Raw genomic sequence first — 18,700 nt, 5'->3', positions numbered from 1 at the left:
TTACATTGGAGGGTACAGGATAGTTAAATATGCACACATACACACACATACAGACACACACAGGGTGCCAAAAAAATGTATACACATTTTAAGAAAGGAAAAAAACTATTAAAATTGTAATACTCAATATATACTAATACCAAATGAATACAAGTCATGTGTATACTTTTTTGGCACCACTGGGAGATTATATATATATCCAATAAGCACATAAAAAAATGCTCAATGTCATTCATTAGTCACTGGGAAATGAAAATCATAACCTCAATGAGATACCACTTCACACCTGTTAGGATGGCTATTATGAAAAAAATGGAAGATAACAAGTGTTGGCAAGGGTATGGAGGACGCCACATTGGAACTAGAACCGTTGTGCAGGTGCTGTGGAAAAGTTTGGCAGTGTGTTATAAAGTCAAATATTCACTTCTCATATGACTACGCAATCCCACTCTTAGGTAGTTACCCAAGAGAAATGAAAGCTAAGGTTCACACAAAAACATGTATGCAAATGTTTGTAGCAGCTTTATTCATAACCACCCAAACCTGGAAATAACCCAAATTTTCATCAAATGGAGAATGGATAAACAAACTGTGGTATATTTATATAATGGAACACCATTCGGAAATAAAAAGAGGTACAAAATATTTACACACAACATGGGTGAATCCAAATGCACTATGCTAAGATAAAAAACCAGACTCAAAAGCACAAACCATACTACGTACTGTGTGCTTGCATTTATATGACATTCTGTAAAAGACAAAACTATAGGAACAGTAATTGAAAGCAGGGAGCCGAACAAATACTTGTAGCCAGTTCATAGCAGCATTATTTACAATAGCTAAAGGTGGAAGCATCCCATATGTCCATTGGTGGATGAATGGATTAAAAAATGTGGTCTACACACACAATGGAATATTAAAAAGGAAGGAAATCCTGATACATGCTACAACAGTGGATGAAACTTGAGAACATTATGCTAAATAAGCCATACACAAAAGGACAATTACTATATGATTCCACTTGTAAGAACTACCCAAAGTAGTCAAATTCATGGAGACAGAAAGTAGAACAGAGGTTCCCAGGTGCTGTGGGGGGAGGGGGGGAGCAGGAATGGGGAGTTAGTATGTAATGAGTAGTTTCAGTTTGAGACATAGATTGTGGTGATAAACAACATTGTGAATATACTCAATGCCACTAAATTGTACATTTAAATGGTCAAAATGGTAAATTTTAAATTATATTTTACCACTTTTTCTTAAGTACATACAGATAAGAGAAGGCATCAGTGGGAAGGTAATGCTTCAGGGGAGAAGATTGTTAACAGAAAGATAGAGGGGTGGAAACCATGTGTCAAGGGGGAAAGCAGCAGGATGAGGAAATACAAGATCCTGCAGGAGAAAAAGAGAAAAGAAAAAGCCCCCCAAATGTTTCTGACCCCACAATTCTTCCTCACAACCTCCAAGTCATCTAGTCAAGAACTGATACTTTGCTACACAGGCAGAAGTAGCTGTACTTGAATTACAAACCTTGGATACAATTCCAAGCCTGTTGTGACACAAACCAGTTTGCAGGGGTTCTCAGAGGCCAAGTCTGGGGCAATTTCAGCATCAAAATAAATCATGATATTAGATCACAGTGCACTGAAAATAAGAAACCATGCTTCCAGAATCATAGAAAGAAACAGGGAGAAGACAAAACTCTCCCTTGAAGTAGAAAGCCAATTAATAAGTGTAAAGGAAATGACAGAATTATAAAATCTCCATTTGGAAACCATTATAATGATAATTGATTAAAGGAAGTGTCATCAATAGATATTATAACTAGTGGAGGAGAGTTCAACTAGTGTGGTTGTTCACGAGTCACCCCACATCTGTGAATGTGGATTATTTTGAGATAAAAGCAAGTGGGACCCTGTGGGCACAAGAGAAACTTCTGCCCCCATTTAACTACACAGCAGAATTTAAATTATGGGCCTTGCCTATAAGATTATCAGATATAACCCTTTTTGACATATTTATATGGCAGGGCAAACTACTAATTACTGAACAACTTGCTTTGTTTATTGTCCTGCCATGACCCTCCTCCCCCTGAAACCCCAGGCGCCTGACCTCAGCCTTAGTGCAAAGTGCCACACGTACCTCCTTTTTGCTCTGAATCTCTCATGTATACCAGGTCTGACTGTCACATGTATGTGGGGTTCCATGCACATAAAATTAAATTTGATTTTCTCTTGTCAGTCTGTCTCATGTCGATTTGATTATTCAACCAGCCAAAACAATCAGAGGAGGAAAGGGGGAAATATTCCCTTTCTCCACACTAGCAAAACTGTGTATGTGTACACTCAGAGGATTTCCTGTCAAGATACTAAGGATTACAAAGAGAAAAATATTCTGTTAACATTCCAAAACAATGGACTCTTGTAGGTACAGAAGTCAATCGTGACTTGTATTCATCTCGTTATGAAAAAAATCTCGTTATCAACATATATTGACTATTACAATTTTAATAGTTTTTTTCCTTTCTTAAAATGTGTATACATTTTTTTGTAATGATCATTAAGTCGTCAACAGATTTTCTTTGACTAATTTTATTCTCAAAGAGACTTATTAAAGAGAGAATGTACATTGCCATCGTATTACCCTTGATGTCCTGAATGTCATCAAAATGTCTTCCTTTCAGTATTTCATCTTTATCTTTGATGTCCATGATCTCTGGCTGTCCATGCCAGCTGGTTGAGAGCTCAGTTGGGCGTCTCCATGTGGCTTAGGATTCTTACAGAAGGGTATCTGATTTCTGAGAGGGAGTGACTCGCGAGCGAACATTCTAAGAAACCTACATACAAGTTGCAAATCTTATAACTCAGCTTTGGAAGTCATACAGCATTAATTCTGTTTTATTGGTCAAAAATGATTCACAGATTTGGCCCAGATTCAAGGGAAGAAAATACAGGGGTGTGACTAACAGGGCATGGTTCATTGGGGAACCATCTGGAGATTAGTTACCACATAAACACAAAGTCAGGATGGCGATTACCTCTGGGTGAGAGCGAGGATATGACTTGGGGAGGAGCAGAGCGTTCCTCAGCTTACTTGGTGCCTGAAGGAGGCTCCCCTGTCAGGAGTCTGCCCAGGCCAGCCTGAGTGATCCTTGTGAAGGCCAATGTGTATATCAGTAAAAGTAATTAAATCGATTTTTTTTGGCCCAACTCTATACTAGGCAATTTGAGGAAGAATAAAATTTAATTTCATGTGCAGAGATCTTAATGTCTCATAACCCTGGATGAAGTGAACATAAGATGGAATGACCTCTGCGATTGTGGCCAAGGGCCATCCCAAGGTCAGCATCCTGCAGGCCACTGTTGAATTTAAATGAGTCTTCTTTAAATGAGTCTCTTCATCAATTATGTGTGTTTGTGTGTGTGTGCGTGAAATTAAAAACAAGTGATTGAGAAGGTTTTCTAGTTACCTGTTGCTGTGTAAAACTCACCTCCATATTCTCTTCTTTGGTGATCTAGGGAGATGAATGGGAAGGGAAAGCGTACACTAGGAGTTGACAATTTTGTTAATGAGTCTCTTCATGAGAAAACATGTTTGATAATATACCAATGAGATAATAGCCCCAACCACCTGAAAATATAAATGGACACTTAATTTCTTTGAATATTGTAAACACAATGTCAGGCACATCAACTATATTAGAAAAGTTAAATTTTCCTTTTACAGGTTGCTCTGAAAATGGCCTAATTAAGAAACTATGACAATGCTGATGGTACCCACTTTGAGCACCTCTTGTAGTTACTATGACAATCTACATTTTTCTCTTTAATAAGTCTCTTTGAGAATAAAATTAGGCAAAGAAAATGTTTTACCATCAGCATAATTTTAAGTTTTTTCCTTTCTTAAAAATGTGTATACATTTTTGACACCCTCTGTATATACAGTATATACTTAATTTTGCAAAAAAACATTGTCCTATTAATGGAGTACTTTCAAATATTTGCTTTCATGAACAGTGCTGCTAAGACTATCTGTATACATGTCTCTTGGTGCTCACATGTAAACATTTATCTAGCACGTATGCGTAGAAGGGGCACTTCTCTACAACATGCACAAGCACAGCCATACAAGATGTCAATGATCTGTATCAATTTCTATCCCCACGAGCAGCATCTGAATGCGAGTTATTCCACAACTACTGCAGAACTATTGTCATCCATCTTAAATTTTGATCATCTGTACTTGTAAAATCATACCTGTTAGTTCTAATTTGCATTTTATAATGACTAATGAAGCATCTTTTCCTATTTTTGGAAATATGTATTTCTCCTGTGAAATAAGTAGCCATGTATTCAGACCACTTCTTTCTACTAGGTTGCCTTTAAAAAATATATTTGTACAAATTACTTAAATGTTTTAGATGATTAATTTGTTGGGCATATTGTGGAAAGATGTCCTTTTGTCTTGACTTCTCACTTCCTTTTGGTATATTTTCCTAAGTTCTTTAATGTGAGCAAATATATTAAAGATTTACATAGCTTAACTGTATCCTTTTTAAAAAGCCATTTCCTATGTTGAGGTCATAAAGTTATATATTCTTCCAAAAGTCAGATTTGCCTTTCATATATTCTTATGGTGAGAATAGGCATCCAATTGTTTTCTGTGAATGAACCATTTCTGTTTTTTGGAGCTATTATTGAATAATTTATTCTTTCCTCATACTTGTTCTGTCATGAATACTAACCTTTTATTTTACCATTTTTTTCCCCAGCAGGTTTTTGGTAAATACCCTTTTACCAGGTTAATGAAGGTCCTTTCTACTGGTGCTTGGTTAAGAGGCTCTAGAGGAAAAACTGATGGTTGCTAGTTGGGAGGGGGGTGGGGATGGAGGAGAAGGTCCTTACAAATTGGTAGTCACAATATTGCCACGGAGATATGAAAAACAGTTTGGGGAATATAATCAGTAATGTTGTAAAGATTTTGTAGGGTGTCAGATGGGCACTTGTCTTACTAGGGAGACCACTTCATTGATGGTGTAGATGCCTGATCACTGCACTGTACACCTAAAGTTGAAACTGAATAATATTGAATGTCAACTATTGTGTGTGTGTGTGTGTGTGTGTGTGTGTGTGTATAGTCACGGGATATGGAGTACAGCATAAGGAATATAGAGTTAGTGGAAATGTAACAGCTATGTACCATGTCAGGGGTAGACTGGGGGTGGGGGGGGTTATCACTTTGTGAGTTGTGTAAATATCTAACTATTACATTGTTTTGTACACCTGAAACTAATTTTAAAAAGAAGAGAGGCTTTAACATGAATGGGCACTATTTTGGTTGCTTTTTCTGCATTTAATGACATGAGCATATGGATTTCTGTCCTTTAATCTGTTAAAGTGGTGCACAGCATCTGTAGATTTTCTAATGTCAAGTAAATCATGCATCCCCATTAAAAAAAAAAAACCCTAATCATGATGTATTAAACTATGCTTAGGTACTTTTAGGTTACATTTGCTAATGCTTTATTTGGGATTTTTACATTTCCGTTTATGAATACTGGCCTGCAATTTTCTTGTGCTTCCTTCTGATTTTGGTACTGGGTTATATTAGAATCACTGTGCTTATACATCATTCCCTCTGAAGATTTTGCATAAGACTTCACTTACTTGTTACTGCAAGTTTGATAGACTTCATCTTAAAATTAACTGGGCCTAATATTTTGTGATTTTTATTTTTTTTGGTGATTTTAGGACTATCTATACTTGGGGAAAGCTAGGGTCTGAATGTTTGTGTCCCCTTGTAATTTATATGCTGAAATCCTAACCCCCAAGGCAATGGCATCAGGAGATGGAGCCTTTGGGAGGTGACTGTCATGAGGGTGGAGCCCTCATGAATGTGAGTAGTGTCCCTAAAAGAGGCCCACGAGACATCCCTAACCCCTTTCACCATTTGAGGACACAGCAAGAGGGCACTGGCTATGAACCTGGTAGAGGGCCCAAACCAGAACACAACCAGGCTGGGGCCTTGATCTTGGACTTCACAACCTTCAACGGTGTGAAATAAACTTCAGTTTATAAGCCACCCAGTCTGTGGTATTTTGTTATAGCAGCCCAAACAGACCAAGACAGGAGAGTTGTATTTTCCTAGAGATTTCCCCCAGAATTAGAGAATTTAAAAGAACGGTTGTGGGAAAGGGGGCATTGCAGATGGACTGTGTTCTTCACAAGTTTGAAACAATGAGACTTAATAGTCCCAGGAGGCAAAAGCTGAACTCAATGCTTGCTTTGCTTAGCCTTCACCCCAACAGCGCCTTCTCTGAATTTTTTTTTTTTTTAATGGGAATTTCAATCCTGTTTATAAACTACACAAAATGAGATGATGTTGTACAGTTTTAACTTTAGTCTTGACTTGTAAGATAACTGTTTTCGCTTGCTCAAATTATTTACATTTCAGAAATACTAAAATAGACTAAATAACTTGTTGAATAATAGTCCATTTTTTGAAGGAAGAAGCATCTGAACTTATAGCCTGAATTGTTTTAGTTGTTTTAGTTGCCTTCAGAATGTGGGCAGAGTGAGTACCATGTGAAGGGGGTGAGAGCAGATGTAGGGTAAAGTCACCTTGCTCACATTACCGCAGGGAGGATGGCTGCCCACATGTTCAGGAAACAGGCACAGCCTGGGAGGCTAAGAGCTGTGCTGCCTAAGGCTACATTGTAAGATAATTTTTAACAGCCTTTATCAATAAGTTAACTTGTAAAGGCAGCAGTTGTCTGAGTAATCTTTTACAACTTAATACAGCAAAGGTAACCACTTTATGAGAAAGACAAGTGAAATACCATGCATTTTGTGACTTACAGTGACTTTAGATCTGACTCAGCGGTTGAAACAAGTAGTCAGGGAGAAAACTCACAGGACTGTATACCTGCATAGTTTACTGAGTGATTTTCAAGTGAATGGCTTAGAAAGCAGAGGCTAAACCACCACCAAGTTTTAACAACCACAAAGTATAGAATTTGCATTTAAACTATTAAAAAACAAGTTTTAGTGACAGTGAGGTAGTTACAGGTCACTTGCTTACATTTCTTCTCCAAAACATTCTTCTTAGTACAACTGGCTTGCATAAATAACACTTAAATGTAATTTCAAAAAATAGATTCCCAGATTAATCTGAAGTCTAGATTTTATGGCTGCACTTTAACATATGTCAACATGCTTCCCAGTGGTGCTTATATAGGCTGGTGGATGTTATCACATCACCAGTAAGAAAAAAAAAAAAAAAAACACTTTTTGATCTTACAAATTCTCTAATTTAGTCAAATTCTCTATTTAACTTAAGAACATATAGGGAAAGATTTATAGCTTTCCTAATATTCCTAAGGTTACCCTGCACCATGAAGTCTCTGATGTTTGATGAGATCTAAATTCTGAAGTTTAACCCACAAATCACTCACTTTTTATCACTTTCTCCCCAGGATGAATTGATATTCAGCACGGACTTTGGTTGGAAGATTTTCCTCATGCCTTTCACTTACAGTTTTTCTCCAGTATGAGTCCTCTGATGATTAGTAAGGGATGAGCTTTGACTGAAAGCTTTCCCACATTCTTTACATTTATAAGGCTTTTCTCCTGTATGAATTCTTATATGTGTCATAAGGGACGAACTCTGTCTGAAGGCTTTCCCACATACTTTACAGTTAAAAGGTTTCTCCCCAGTATGAATCCTCTGGTGCTGAATCAGAGCTGAGCTTTGGTTGAAGGCCTTTTCACAGTCATTACATTTATAAGCTTTCTCTCCTGTGTGAATTTTTCGATGAGTATTAACTGCTGAGTGGGAACTGAAGGCTTTTCCACATTCTTTGCAATTATACGGTTTCTCTCCAGTATGGATTCTGTTGTGTATGTTAAGCCGTGAAATCCAGGAGAAAGCTTTCCCACATTCATTACATTTGTAGGGTTTTTCTCCAGTATGAATTCTTTGATGTTGTATAAGAGCTGAGCTTTGGCTAAAGGCTTTCCCACATTCTTTACATGCATAAGGTTTCTCACCTGTGTGAATTCTCTGATGTATAATAAGGGCTGAGTGGTAACTGAATACTTTCCCACACTCATTACAATTAAACGGTTTCTCTCCAGTATGTATTCTATAGTGTCTACTCAGCCGTGACATTGAAGTAAAGGCTTTCCCACACTGACTACATTCATACGGTTTCTCTCCAGTATGGATTCTATGATGCTGAATAAGAGATGAGCACTGGCTAAAGGCTCTTCCACATTCATTACACTTATAGGGCTTTTCTCCAGTGTGAATTCGCTGGTGATTGTTAAGGGATGAACTACCTTTAAATGTTTTTCCACAATCGTTACATTTATAGGGTCTCTCTCCAGTATGCATTCTCTGATGTCCAATGAGAGATGTCGTGAAACTGAAGGCTTTTCCACATTCACTACATATATAAGGTTTCTCTCCAGTATGAACTCTCAGGTGCTGAGTTAGGGATGAGCTTTGGCTGAAAGCTTTCCTACATTCCTTACATTTATAGAGCTTCTCTCCAGTGTGGATTCGCTGATGTTTACTCAAGGAAGAACTGTGGAGGAAGATTTTCCCACAGATGTTACATTTGTAACATTTTCGCACTGTATTGACTTCCAGTTGTTTAAATAGAATTGAATACTGCTGGGAATGGGGTTTCCTTCCTCTGGAAACAATTCTGGGTTTTCTAATAAGTGATGATTTTAAACTGAGATTTTTCTCCACACCTGCTAAGTTCCTCTCCTTCTTGTAGGTTTTTTTTATGGTAACTGAAACTTTCTTGAAAGGTATGTTCTTTCTGTCCTGTTGCTTCTCTAGCTTGTCCCCACTTATGTAGGTTTTCCCCAACTTGAAGTCAAAAGTACCATCACCTCTGAGTTTATTTATTATTTCCTGATACTCTTCTTCGGAAACTGTGGTTTCAAAGAAGCTCTCCCATCCTAAAAGAAACAAAACATGTAAGCTGCCCTTGCACTGGGAGTAAATAAAAGTAACATTAAAATACATAAGGCTTACTAACAAATATACCCATGGACTCTTAGGAAAGGATGGGAAAGGGCAAGAGAAAGCAGGATGAAGATATGCCTGGGTGGGAAGGGTCTGAAGCAGCCTATCCATAGGTGGGCTGAGGAGCTCAGAGGGAAGCCAGGCTTGACAGAGCAGTGGCGCTCAGATCAGCAGGGTGCATGGCATTTCTGAGCACAGAGGGCTATGTTGTTCCTCAGCTCCCTCTTCCATGTTAGCCACCAATGCACTGAAGGTAAACCCGAGACGTAACTAAAGAGGAGCTATGAATAAAAAGTGGAAGAGCTATTACCCCTAAAAAGCTGTCTGAAACACAGGGCATCAACAGTCTGTGGAGTTCATTCAAATAATGCTGGGATAGACTCACTCACTCCAAAAACATTTACTGAGTGCCCCCCCACTATGCACCATGCAAAGGTCAAGACTCAGGGTTACAGGGAACATGCTGGACAAGAGTCCAATTTTCACAAGGTTTACAACCTAGTAGGATACTGACAATGACCAAGTAAACAAATAAAGAAGTACCAGGAAGTGATGAGAACTGTAAAAAAACAAACCAAAACAAGGTGATACTGCATTTCTCCAAAAATCAGACCTAAAATAACCGGAAAATAAGCCCTAGCATGATTTCTCAGGATGACATCCCCTGAACATAAGCCCTAATGCATCTTTTGGAGCAACAATTAATATAAGACCTGGTCTTATTTTTGGGGAAACACGGTAGCAGTAAGATTAAGCAAGCTGATATTTTTAACTGGATGATGAGAAAATAAAATTAAACACGAGATTTAAATAACAAAGCTGGCCATGCAAAAATGTAGGTGTAAAGATGATTCAGGTAAAAAAAAAAAAACCCAGCTAACACCGAAGCCCTGAGGAGGAGTAAGTTCTGCATGTTTGAAGAACACCAAGAAGTCCAGCATGGCTTAAGCAAGAGGGAACACGGGAAGAGTGCTACAAGAGGAAGAGGTGGCAGGGGCCTATCATGTGGGGTCTTCTAAGATACAGGAAGGCATTTAGAATTTCTTTGAAGGATCACTGGGGGTTAGGAGGGACATGATGGTTGTTTAAAAAGGACTGCTATGGTTTTGGGACAAATGGACTGTAATTTGGAGGGGGCTGGAGAACAAGGGCAGATGCAGAGCAGCCAAATACTCCAAGATTTTGGAGGCTGCCAAAATCTTCCTGAATGGAGGTGATGGCGGTTTTTAGAGGCAAGGTAGTGGACGCCGGTACAGTTGGATTATTTTACAGGTAGAGATGACAAGAATCTTCACCTATGAACAGGGTGTACAGAGTACGTGAAAGAGAGGACTCAGGATGACACCTAGCTTCTGGCTTGGACAACTTGATGGAGACTGGTGCCATGTAATGACACGGGAAATACTAGGAGAAGAGTACATTCTTGAGACTAATTTTCTGTCCACTTTTCTGATCACTTAGGATACAGTGCAAGAAATGAATCACTGATTCAAAGGATATGAATGCATTTTATGAAAAGGCTTTTATTTTCTTAGCCAAAACGGAAATATACAATTGTAATAAAATTTCAGAACACTGTAACAGTGAAAATATAGTTCACCCGTAAACACATCATACAAGTATAATCACTGTTATAGGTCGAATTTAGCTCACCAGAATTTTTCTGTATATTAAAAAACACTCTTGCTTAAAAAATAAAAACAGGGAACTAAGCTTCTCCCTTCACCCTCCTCACTTAAAAAAATTATGGGCTTCTCTCCATGTCAATAAATGTAGGTTGACATTATCATTTTAGTAACTGTAATATTCCAATGTACAAACATATCATAATTTACTAAATCCTTTTGAGAGTCATTTAGCTTTCTTTCCCTCCAGTAACCCCTCATATTGTAACAAACAGTCTTTTACACCATCTTTGCAACTTTGCCTTAAGATAAATTTCCAAACCTACAACTGATTTTAATAAAGGCAGATAGTCCCCTAGAAAGACTGTAACAATCAAAATCCCACTAAAGATCCTGCTTATCACTCAGAGCAGTAGCAAAACACTGGACATGCATTTCTTAATTTCTGGTAATTTAATAATGAAAAAAACAGCATCTCATTTTTTAGTTTTGAATTCCATTGATTATAATGAGGTTGAACAGTTTTTCAAAGAGTCCTGTGTGAATTTTCAATTCATATTCCTTGCCTTTTTTAATCACAACACTCCTGTCTTTGTGGTGTAATTACTCTCTGGACCTTTTCTCGTTTTATCTTTATGTTATACATTTGTATTCTTTAGCCATAGCAGCAATATTAACAAGGAATACCTAGAAACTAAAATTTCCAAGACTGTTTAATAAAATATGGCTTACCAATACAATAGAGTTCTTTCAAAGAAGTAGGCCTCTATGTAATGAGGGTTGAATAATTGAAAGATATTCACAATTAAAAACAGGCTCGAGAACAATATGTATAATCAATCTCTCTGTTTCTCTCCTTTTTTGTGCATGTCTGTCTCTCTCATGCACAAACACACTCAAACAATATCCACAGTCTGAAAGGATAAACAATGAAATATCAGCAAAAGTTTATCACAGTTGGTAAAATTTAAAGTGAATCTCTTTTTATAGCTCCTTTTTTTTTTTCCAACAATACTACCTATACCTTATACAAATCAAAACAATTAATTTTTAAATGATTATAAAAGAATTAGAGTCAATTTGATACCAACGATTTCTTTGCCAACCAGAAAGCTCAGAGCCAAATCTGAAACTCACCCATGGCTACACATTGTTGTTACAACAGATACATTTATTTTCTAGGGTTCTGAATGAATTTCTATTTTATTAAATCATTATTCTTGCAGTCAGCTTCGTTGAATTATTGGTAGAATGTGGCAGAACATATGTAAGCATGTAGTAGGAAAAAAGATCCCTGGAATGAAAAAGACTTGGTTCTTTAAAGCAAAGGGCCCAGTGAGTACCAAACAACAATATTAAAAATAAAGAGGCTATCCTGTAAGATTCCACACAGAAGACAAGACAAAAAAAAAAAAAGTTTTCTATACGGGAAATAGAGGAAACAGAATCATGCTAATAGAGGACTTTTTATCAACAACACTCAGAGCCCAAAGACAGTGGAGCAAAATTTGGACAATTCTGAGGGAAAAAGTCTGATGCCAGAATTCTAGATCCAAAACATAATTCCCACAGGAGAGTTAAAAGAACTAATTTTGGTCAAGCACAAATACAGCACACATGAATCTTTCTGATAACATTACTGAAGAAAATATTCTAGTCAAACCGAAGGGGAAAATCTGAAGACAGAGTTCATGAAAGGAAATACAAGACTGAGCAGACACAGAAAGCCTGTCACCTGCCATTGAGAGGAATAAATGCTGGATAAGCAGCAAAACTCAAAAGAGAGATCCATTCTCTGGTGCCAGAAACAAAGACAAAATTCAAAGCAGAACAGAGAACAAGAGCTTATGATTCAGCAACCACAGGGGTTTTAGAGCTTAAGAGCGGTGTCCTGGCAACCAGCATTATCTTCAAAATTTTCACACAAAAGATTTAGAAAAATGGCATTATGAGTATCTGCAAACCTTCTTCCTACATGAGCTAACCATTACCATTTTGCTACCCCTGCTTTCTCTCTCCTGTGTAGTATATAAATACACCACAAGTTGTATATAAATATATGTATCTGCTTTTTCTTTTTAGCTTGACCATGTGTAGTAAATTGCAGACAAAAAAAGTCCAAGCAAAAATCCAATATGGAACAATGAGGGGTGCAGTTGGTGTTAAATGGTATGTGCAAACTACAAAAGAAAAATAATTTAAGAAAATAATCCAGTAAAAGCAAGAAAAAAGGGGAATATATGAATCACAAACCCTTACACACTACCTATCGCATTACATATTCTGCATTCAAATTATAAGGGACATATTACAAAACTGCAACCCATACTGGGAGAATCCAACTTTCCCTCCGAACCTGCTGTATCAAGTACTCAGAAAGGCAGGGTGAGGATACACCCTGCCCAGCACACCAGGAAAGGCCCTGGTCAGTGCCGGCGACAGCAGCCTCCCCGCTAATCAGTGACGCCCGGGCAGTCAGGCCATGCTGTGCCCATTCCCCAGTGACTGTCACTCACCTAGACATGTGCCACGAGAAGCTCCATTTTCCACCATCCAGGGGTCTTCCCCTCGCTGTAACTGGAAGATAACCTTTGGTTTGGAAAACAGAATCCCTGTTCGTGAGCAAGAAAAAGAGAATGAGTCCGTGCACAGACATGAGCAGCCATCCGAGCACGCAGATCCCGCCCCAGGGTCTCTGGGCCAGAGGGACAGTCCAAGGAAGGAGAGGTTTGTTCTGAGAGAGGCTTAAATCTGGGCATCCAGAGGCTAGCCAGGAGATGGTCTTGGGCAAAAGTGAGGGCTCTGGCTGTGCACTCCTCTAAGCTGGAACCTCTTGTGAGATGCAGGGGAACAGGAGACAGGAAATACACACACAGGACGTCCATCATCAGCTGTCAGGCTGAGATCTCTGCGGCAGCCGAGGAGAAGAGCAGCTGCCAATCTCCAAGCCCGCCTACCAGGTGGTAGGTGGTAGGCTGAACCTGGCCAAGCCGACCAATGTCCTCCTTGGAGACAGCACCAAGATGCTCGCCCCAGGAGCTTCTGCATCGCAAGGAAAGGTCCTCACCCAGAGACACCAGGGAGCTGTAGTTCTCCAGCATCACCTCCCGGTACAAGGCTCTCTGCGCAGGGTCCAGGCACAGCCACTCGTCCTGGCTGAAGAGCACGGCCACATCCCCGAACGTCACAGACTCCTGTAACGGCAAACCCATGAGGGGGTGACTGAGCAGCAACACTATTACCATTCAGGGTTCTGAGCATTTCAGGCCAAGTACTTCTTGACAGCCGTCAGTTACGGAGCACATATTTACCACATACCCACTGTGAGTAAAGCACTGCGCATGCAGAAAGCTGAAGCACAGCAGCCAAACAAGATAAGCACTTGAAATCATTCAACACAACCACAATGATGGAAACACAGAACCTCAGACATGGACATGGACAATCATCTAGACCAAACTCTCACCATACAGGTGAGACACGAGAATCAGGTTTTAGGAGGAGGCTCCCACACACTCACTCAGGAAGCAAGAGGTGTGGCTGGACTGTCACCACCTTGGGCCATCTCTGTGTCCTGGGTGAGGGAAGGCTCTGAGAATGCCTCCAGGACGGCTTTGCCCGGAGATGGCCCAGGGTGGTGGGCTCCATCAACCTTCAACAAGAGCCGGTGAGAAGGCTGTAGTTGGGACCCCCCTTCTGACCCAGAAGCCTTATTTTTCTACCCCTCTCCCATTTCAGTGGACCAGTAACCTCTTTCAAACTAGTGGCTCTTTCTTTTCTTGTTAAGAATCATTTTCTTTTTATTCAAAAAAAGCAAATTAAAAAAGATCAATAAGCAAATGAAAAAGAAACGTTAATCTAACTTTTTACCACCAGAAACAAGTTTTGTTAAGTTCATCAAGTATGTCCTTTCAGACTTTTTACATGCCAATATGGCTTTAAACAAAAATGAAATATTATACAGATTAACTGTATCCCAAGTGAGATGTTTTTATTTGCTGTCCAGCACTCCATGGTACAGATCAATCAGTTCACTTAACCAATCCACTGGTGGGCATTTAGGTTACTTCCACTTTAGTAACTAAAAATGCTGGATTGAGGATCCCTGCTCATCACTGGAATAGTGTGCTAAGATTATTTCCTTCAGACATATTTCCATAGGTATGTAACATGTCACAGCTTGCTTTCTCCTCACCATCCCCCAAAAGGCAGTCACAAGACCAGGAAAACCTGACCTGTAAGGGCAAACACAAACTAAAAAGTAAGAGGCTGAGAGGGGCGCTTCCGGCTCTCCCTCCCTGTTTCCTTCCTGAATTTCTTTTTCAGTCCTTTCCAAATATATGTAAATCTTTTTAATAACTGAACAAGCCTCACAATTAAGGAAAGGTTCCCCAGGGACCTGGTAGCCATATCTTTGAATGTGCCCATCTCCCAGTTTCCTGGGAGGAAACAGGCATAACTTGACCCCTAACAAATTTCCAAATTGCAAAACTGGGTTGAATCCACTTAGCTACAGAAGCATGAACTTCCTATCTTTGCAGTCTCGCTAGGGGATGGCCTGTGATGTACATCACATTCTGGCTTCATGCTTACTCAATAGTAAGAGTGTTTTCTTTCTCTTCTACCTTCCTGGAGAGGTTTTCTGGGCTAGGAAGAAATGGTGTTTTTAATTATATTTCCCCAAGTGCCATGTTAGGGCAAAGAAGGGAAGGAATCCCTGCAGACTTGATGCTTATCTCCCCAGGGAAGGCTCACTTCCCGGGAAGTGCCAGGCCAGGGCTGTGACTTCTTTTCCTTTGACCGTCTCTATGAGCCTGGGACTGCTTCTAAGTCCAAGATCGCCCAGTACTGCAGACTCAGAGGTCTTCTTCCCGCATCACCTAGCCCCCTACCAGGTACTACTGCAGGTGACTGGAAAGGTGAAAACTGTGCCTTTGCTCTGTGAATCCCAGGTGTTGTGAAGGAAGGATATGACTCTTCCATGACTCCGTGATACACTAGGCAGGAAGTAGAGATGAACAGCAGGAAGAGGAACTAGCTGGCCCAAACCTACCGTTAGACACGCCCCATCTCCAGACCCCAGAGCATGCACACAGAGGGGCCATGCCCACAAATACATCTGTATTGTGGTTTGGCCCCCTTTAGTGGAGTTTCAAATGGATGGTGGGAAATTGGTGGGCTCGCGCAAGCACCCTAAAAACAGGGGACATATCAGTTAGAAATTGGCAGGTTCGTGCTTGTGCCCTAGACACAGGAGACGTGTTGGTTAGAAAAAGAGGAGATGCCGGAGAGAGAAGAGAAATATCCTACCCACAAGAATAAAAGCTGTCACCTAATGTAAGGAAAGGCTGGTACCTACCCTCGGGTCAGCCTGCTCCACATCTCAGAGCGTACTTGCCTCACAAATAAACCTTTTTGCCACTTTTACCCACCTAACTCCATCTCTTGACTGAATTCTTTCCTTCAAGAAGACAAAAACCAAGAAAAACTGCCTTTTCCGGTTAACATCTGTCCTCCTTAGGGCAAAACCAAATCTGGATCTCTCACAAAACTCTGGATATGGCAGTGATATGGGTTGGGGGCCCATTCAATTCCTAGTCAACAACTACTTACAACTGTTAAGTGCAGAATTCACAATGAGACTGGCCCAGGGTGAGGGAGACACCTTCTTTCCAGAGTCTCTCACCCACCAGGTCACCTGGCCCCTCTGTGGGCTTCCATGCCAGAAAAGCTCAACAACGGATGAAGCATGTTCATAAACCTCTGTTCAAGAAAGAAGCTTTCACTCACCTGAACCTGGGCTGGTAGCAACTTTGTGGCCATTTCTCTCTGCCCACTGCCCTTCTTGGAGAAGGCACCTGAAATGAAGAAAGAAACTGTGAGGTCTCCATCCTGGCAACATTCCCACCCTCATTACGCCAGACCAGGTTACAAATCTCCATGCACTGAGCTCCCAGCAGAGGGAAGCCAGAGCCCAGCTCAGGCAATCCCAAATTAAAGGGGCCTGGGCATGGTCACCAAACCAGGAGTGGGCAGCAAACACATTTCCAGTCACTGGGCCTGCTACCTCTCAGTCAGTGGTTCATGAATAAAGATGAACCAAACTAAGGGTTAGAATGATCTGATGTGCATTAACAGAGTAAAGGGCAGTCACACCCAGCTTAGAGATGTTAATGAGATGACAAATATTCCACACATCTGCACTTAAATATTTCGAGCTATAATAATTAAGAGAATGGGGCCTTTTGAGTAACTTCTGTTGTTCGGGCCCATTCCAAACTCTTTGGAGTGTGCTTTTTCTCCGAATAATGCCGCCTTTGAGCCTTTGAGCCGCAGCTCACTTCTGACCCTTTGGACTGTACTTTTTCTTCTAATAATGGCCCTTGAGCTGCTTTTCTTTTTGCTTGGGCCCGCTCCTAATTCTTTGGAGCGTACTATCTCTTCTAATAAACTTCTCTTTCACCGCTTAAAAAAAATAATAATAATAATAATAATTAAGAGAATGGAAAGGGGGCTACACAGGCCTGACAAGCCCAGTGACCAAAAGTAACCACACGGGATGGTCTGAACATTTAACTCCTAATTGGGCGGGGCATGGTGGGTAGTCAGGTCCCAGGCCTATAGAGCTTCCTTCATTAAAGGTTAATCTTTAAGCAAGCCCTGTCTGTTGTTCTTGTGCAGCTAGGATAATGTGTCTTTGGAATGTCAAGAGTTATTCTCACTTCCAGACCACTCAAAAACACCCCCACTAGCAGCAGAGTACAACACTGAAACTCCGTCATTATCTTGCTGCCCACATACCATCTCTATTTGCTGTAATTGTTAAATGTTAACTGTCCTGCAACCACGGATGTAAAAGAAGGCTGTCTCCATTTTTTTTAACAAATCCTAAAGACATCCCCGCTTTGCTTTCTCCCACCTCCTTAATCTACCATCAACAGCTTTCATGTAACCTTCCTTCTTCTTTGATTCTAAAATATAAAAAGAACTGTAAAACTGCCATTCTCCAGAGCCTTTTCTCAATCCATTGAGATCTTGCTTTGGGCGTGTCCTCAAAATCTGGACTCAAATAAATTCTTATTAAGGCTTTGAACGTCTCCTTCGTTGACAATTATAATTTTTCAAATATCATTTGAAGAACTTGGTGTCCTTTTAAGGAACAGCTAACCAAAAATCCCTCTCTTCCCTTCTTCTTGGAAGCTGTGCTTCCTTTATGAAGAGTTATCATCGCTCCTTAAATGTAAAAGGAACCATCACCTACCCACCTTCCCTTCCCCACCTCCTAAAAAATACAAGAGTCAGAAGGAACAGCGTCACTGGCTAGAAATGAATTTAAAAATTTGAGAAAAGAGAACTAACTTAGCAAAAGGACAAAACTACTCTCAACAACAACAAAAATTATTTACATCACTCTAGGAAAAAGATGGCAAATAAGCAAGGTTAGCAAAAACGGATCAATCTAAAAGTTTAAACTCTGGGGGTAAGGAAAGTCGACTTCCGGCCTCCTCAGGGCAACGCCCCCTCCCCGGGCCGCGTTCACCTGCCGAGGCCCCCGCGGCTCGGACGCGCCGAGCTGGGACTCGCCGTCCTGGCCCCGCCGCAGCAGCAACACCCCGGGCCCGCTCTCACCCGCAATCTGTACCTGGCCCCGCCGCGAAGGGGAGGCCAAGCGGCGGACCTCACTGTAAGCAAGCGGAACACCTATCGCAGGAGCACTTTTCTCCGCCGCCGCCAGGCCGCCGGGTGCAAGTGCGTCTGCGCACCGGAGAGCCTATGCTCCGCCGGCTGAACCACAGCACTTTTCCTTTCGAACTATATTTCCCAGAGTTGCCGTGGCACTTATCTCTACGGTGACCGAGGTGGGCCAATAGCAGGGAGGGTGGAGAACGCGGTCTTGCTCGGAGCCGGATCAGGCTGAACCTCATCTTTCAGCAGCAGCTCCAACCACTTATCCTCTTGTTCACGCTTTTTATTCGTAATTATAATGACAATGATAGTAAGAGGGAAAAGTGATAATGTATTTAAATATGTGGAAG

General features: G+C 40.6%; 1 protein-coding gene across 2 annotated transcripts; it reads right to left on the bottom strand.

Moving 5' to 3' along the window:
* Window positions 1-503: 503 nt before the first annotated feature.
* On the bottom strand, window positions 504-18,465 carry ZNF879 (zinc finger protein 879). Of its 2 annotated transcripts, none has more exons than XM_019719760.3 (5): window positions 18,294-18,460; window positions 16,455-16,522; window positions 13,732-13,858; window positions 13,181-13,276; window positions 504-8,972 (listed from the first exon to the last, which is right to left on the bottom strand). In XM_019719760.3, the coding sequence occupies exons 2-5, from the start codon at window positions 16,485-16,487 to the stop codon at window positions 7,531-7,533; spliced, it is 1,698 nt and encodes a 565-aa protein (XP_019575319.1). In that variant the 5' UTR covers window positions 16,488-16,522; window positions 18,294-18,460; the 3' UTR covers window positions 504-7,530. The 2 variants fall into 2 exon arrangements, with proteins under 2 accessions (XP_019575319.1, XP_019575326.1); XM_019719767.3 differs by lacking the exon at window positions 504-8,972 and adding an exon at window positions 11,437-11,958 and having other exon boundaries at window positions 18,294-18,465.
* Window positions 18,466-18,700: the final 235 nt, after the last annotated feature.

The sequence above is a fragment of the Rhinolophus sinicus genome, chromosome 5 (genome assembly GCF_057876585.1).
Source record: "Rhinolophus sinicus isolate RSI-liver-muscle chromosome 5, RSI-T2T, whole genome shotgun sequence".
Lineage (NCBI taxonomy): Eukaryota > Metazoa > Chordata > Mammalia > Chiroptera > Rhinolophidae > Rhinolophus > Rhinolophus sinicus.
The sequence above is the reverse complement of the archived record's forward strand: the minus strand, read 5'-3'. Positions and strand labels throughout refer to the sequence as shown.

Bases quoted from the DNA above. Each gene is read 5' to 3' on its own strand.
- ZNF879 (XM_019719760.3), bottom strand. From the start codon at position 16,487: ATGGCCACAAAGTTGCTACCAGCCCAGGTTCAG. The intron at 13,859-16,454 runs GTGAGTGAAAGC...TTGCCGTTACAG, and splicing joins TGCTACCAGCCCAGGTTCAG to GAGTCTGTGACGTTCGGGGA. The intron at 13,277-13,731 runs GTGAGGACCTTT...GCTCACGAACAG, and splicing joins CAGCTCCCTGGTGTCTCTGG to GGATTCTGTTTTCCAAACCA.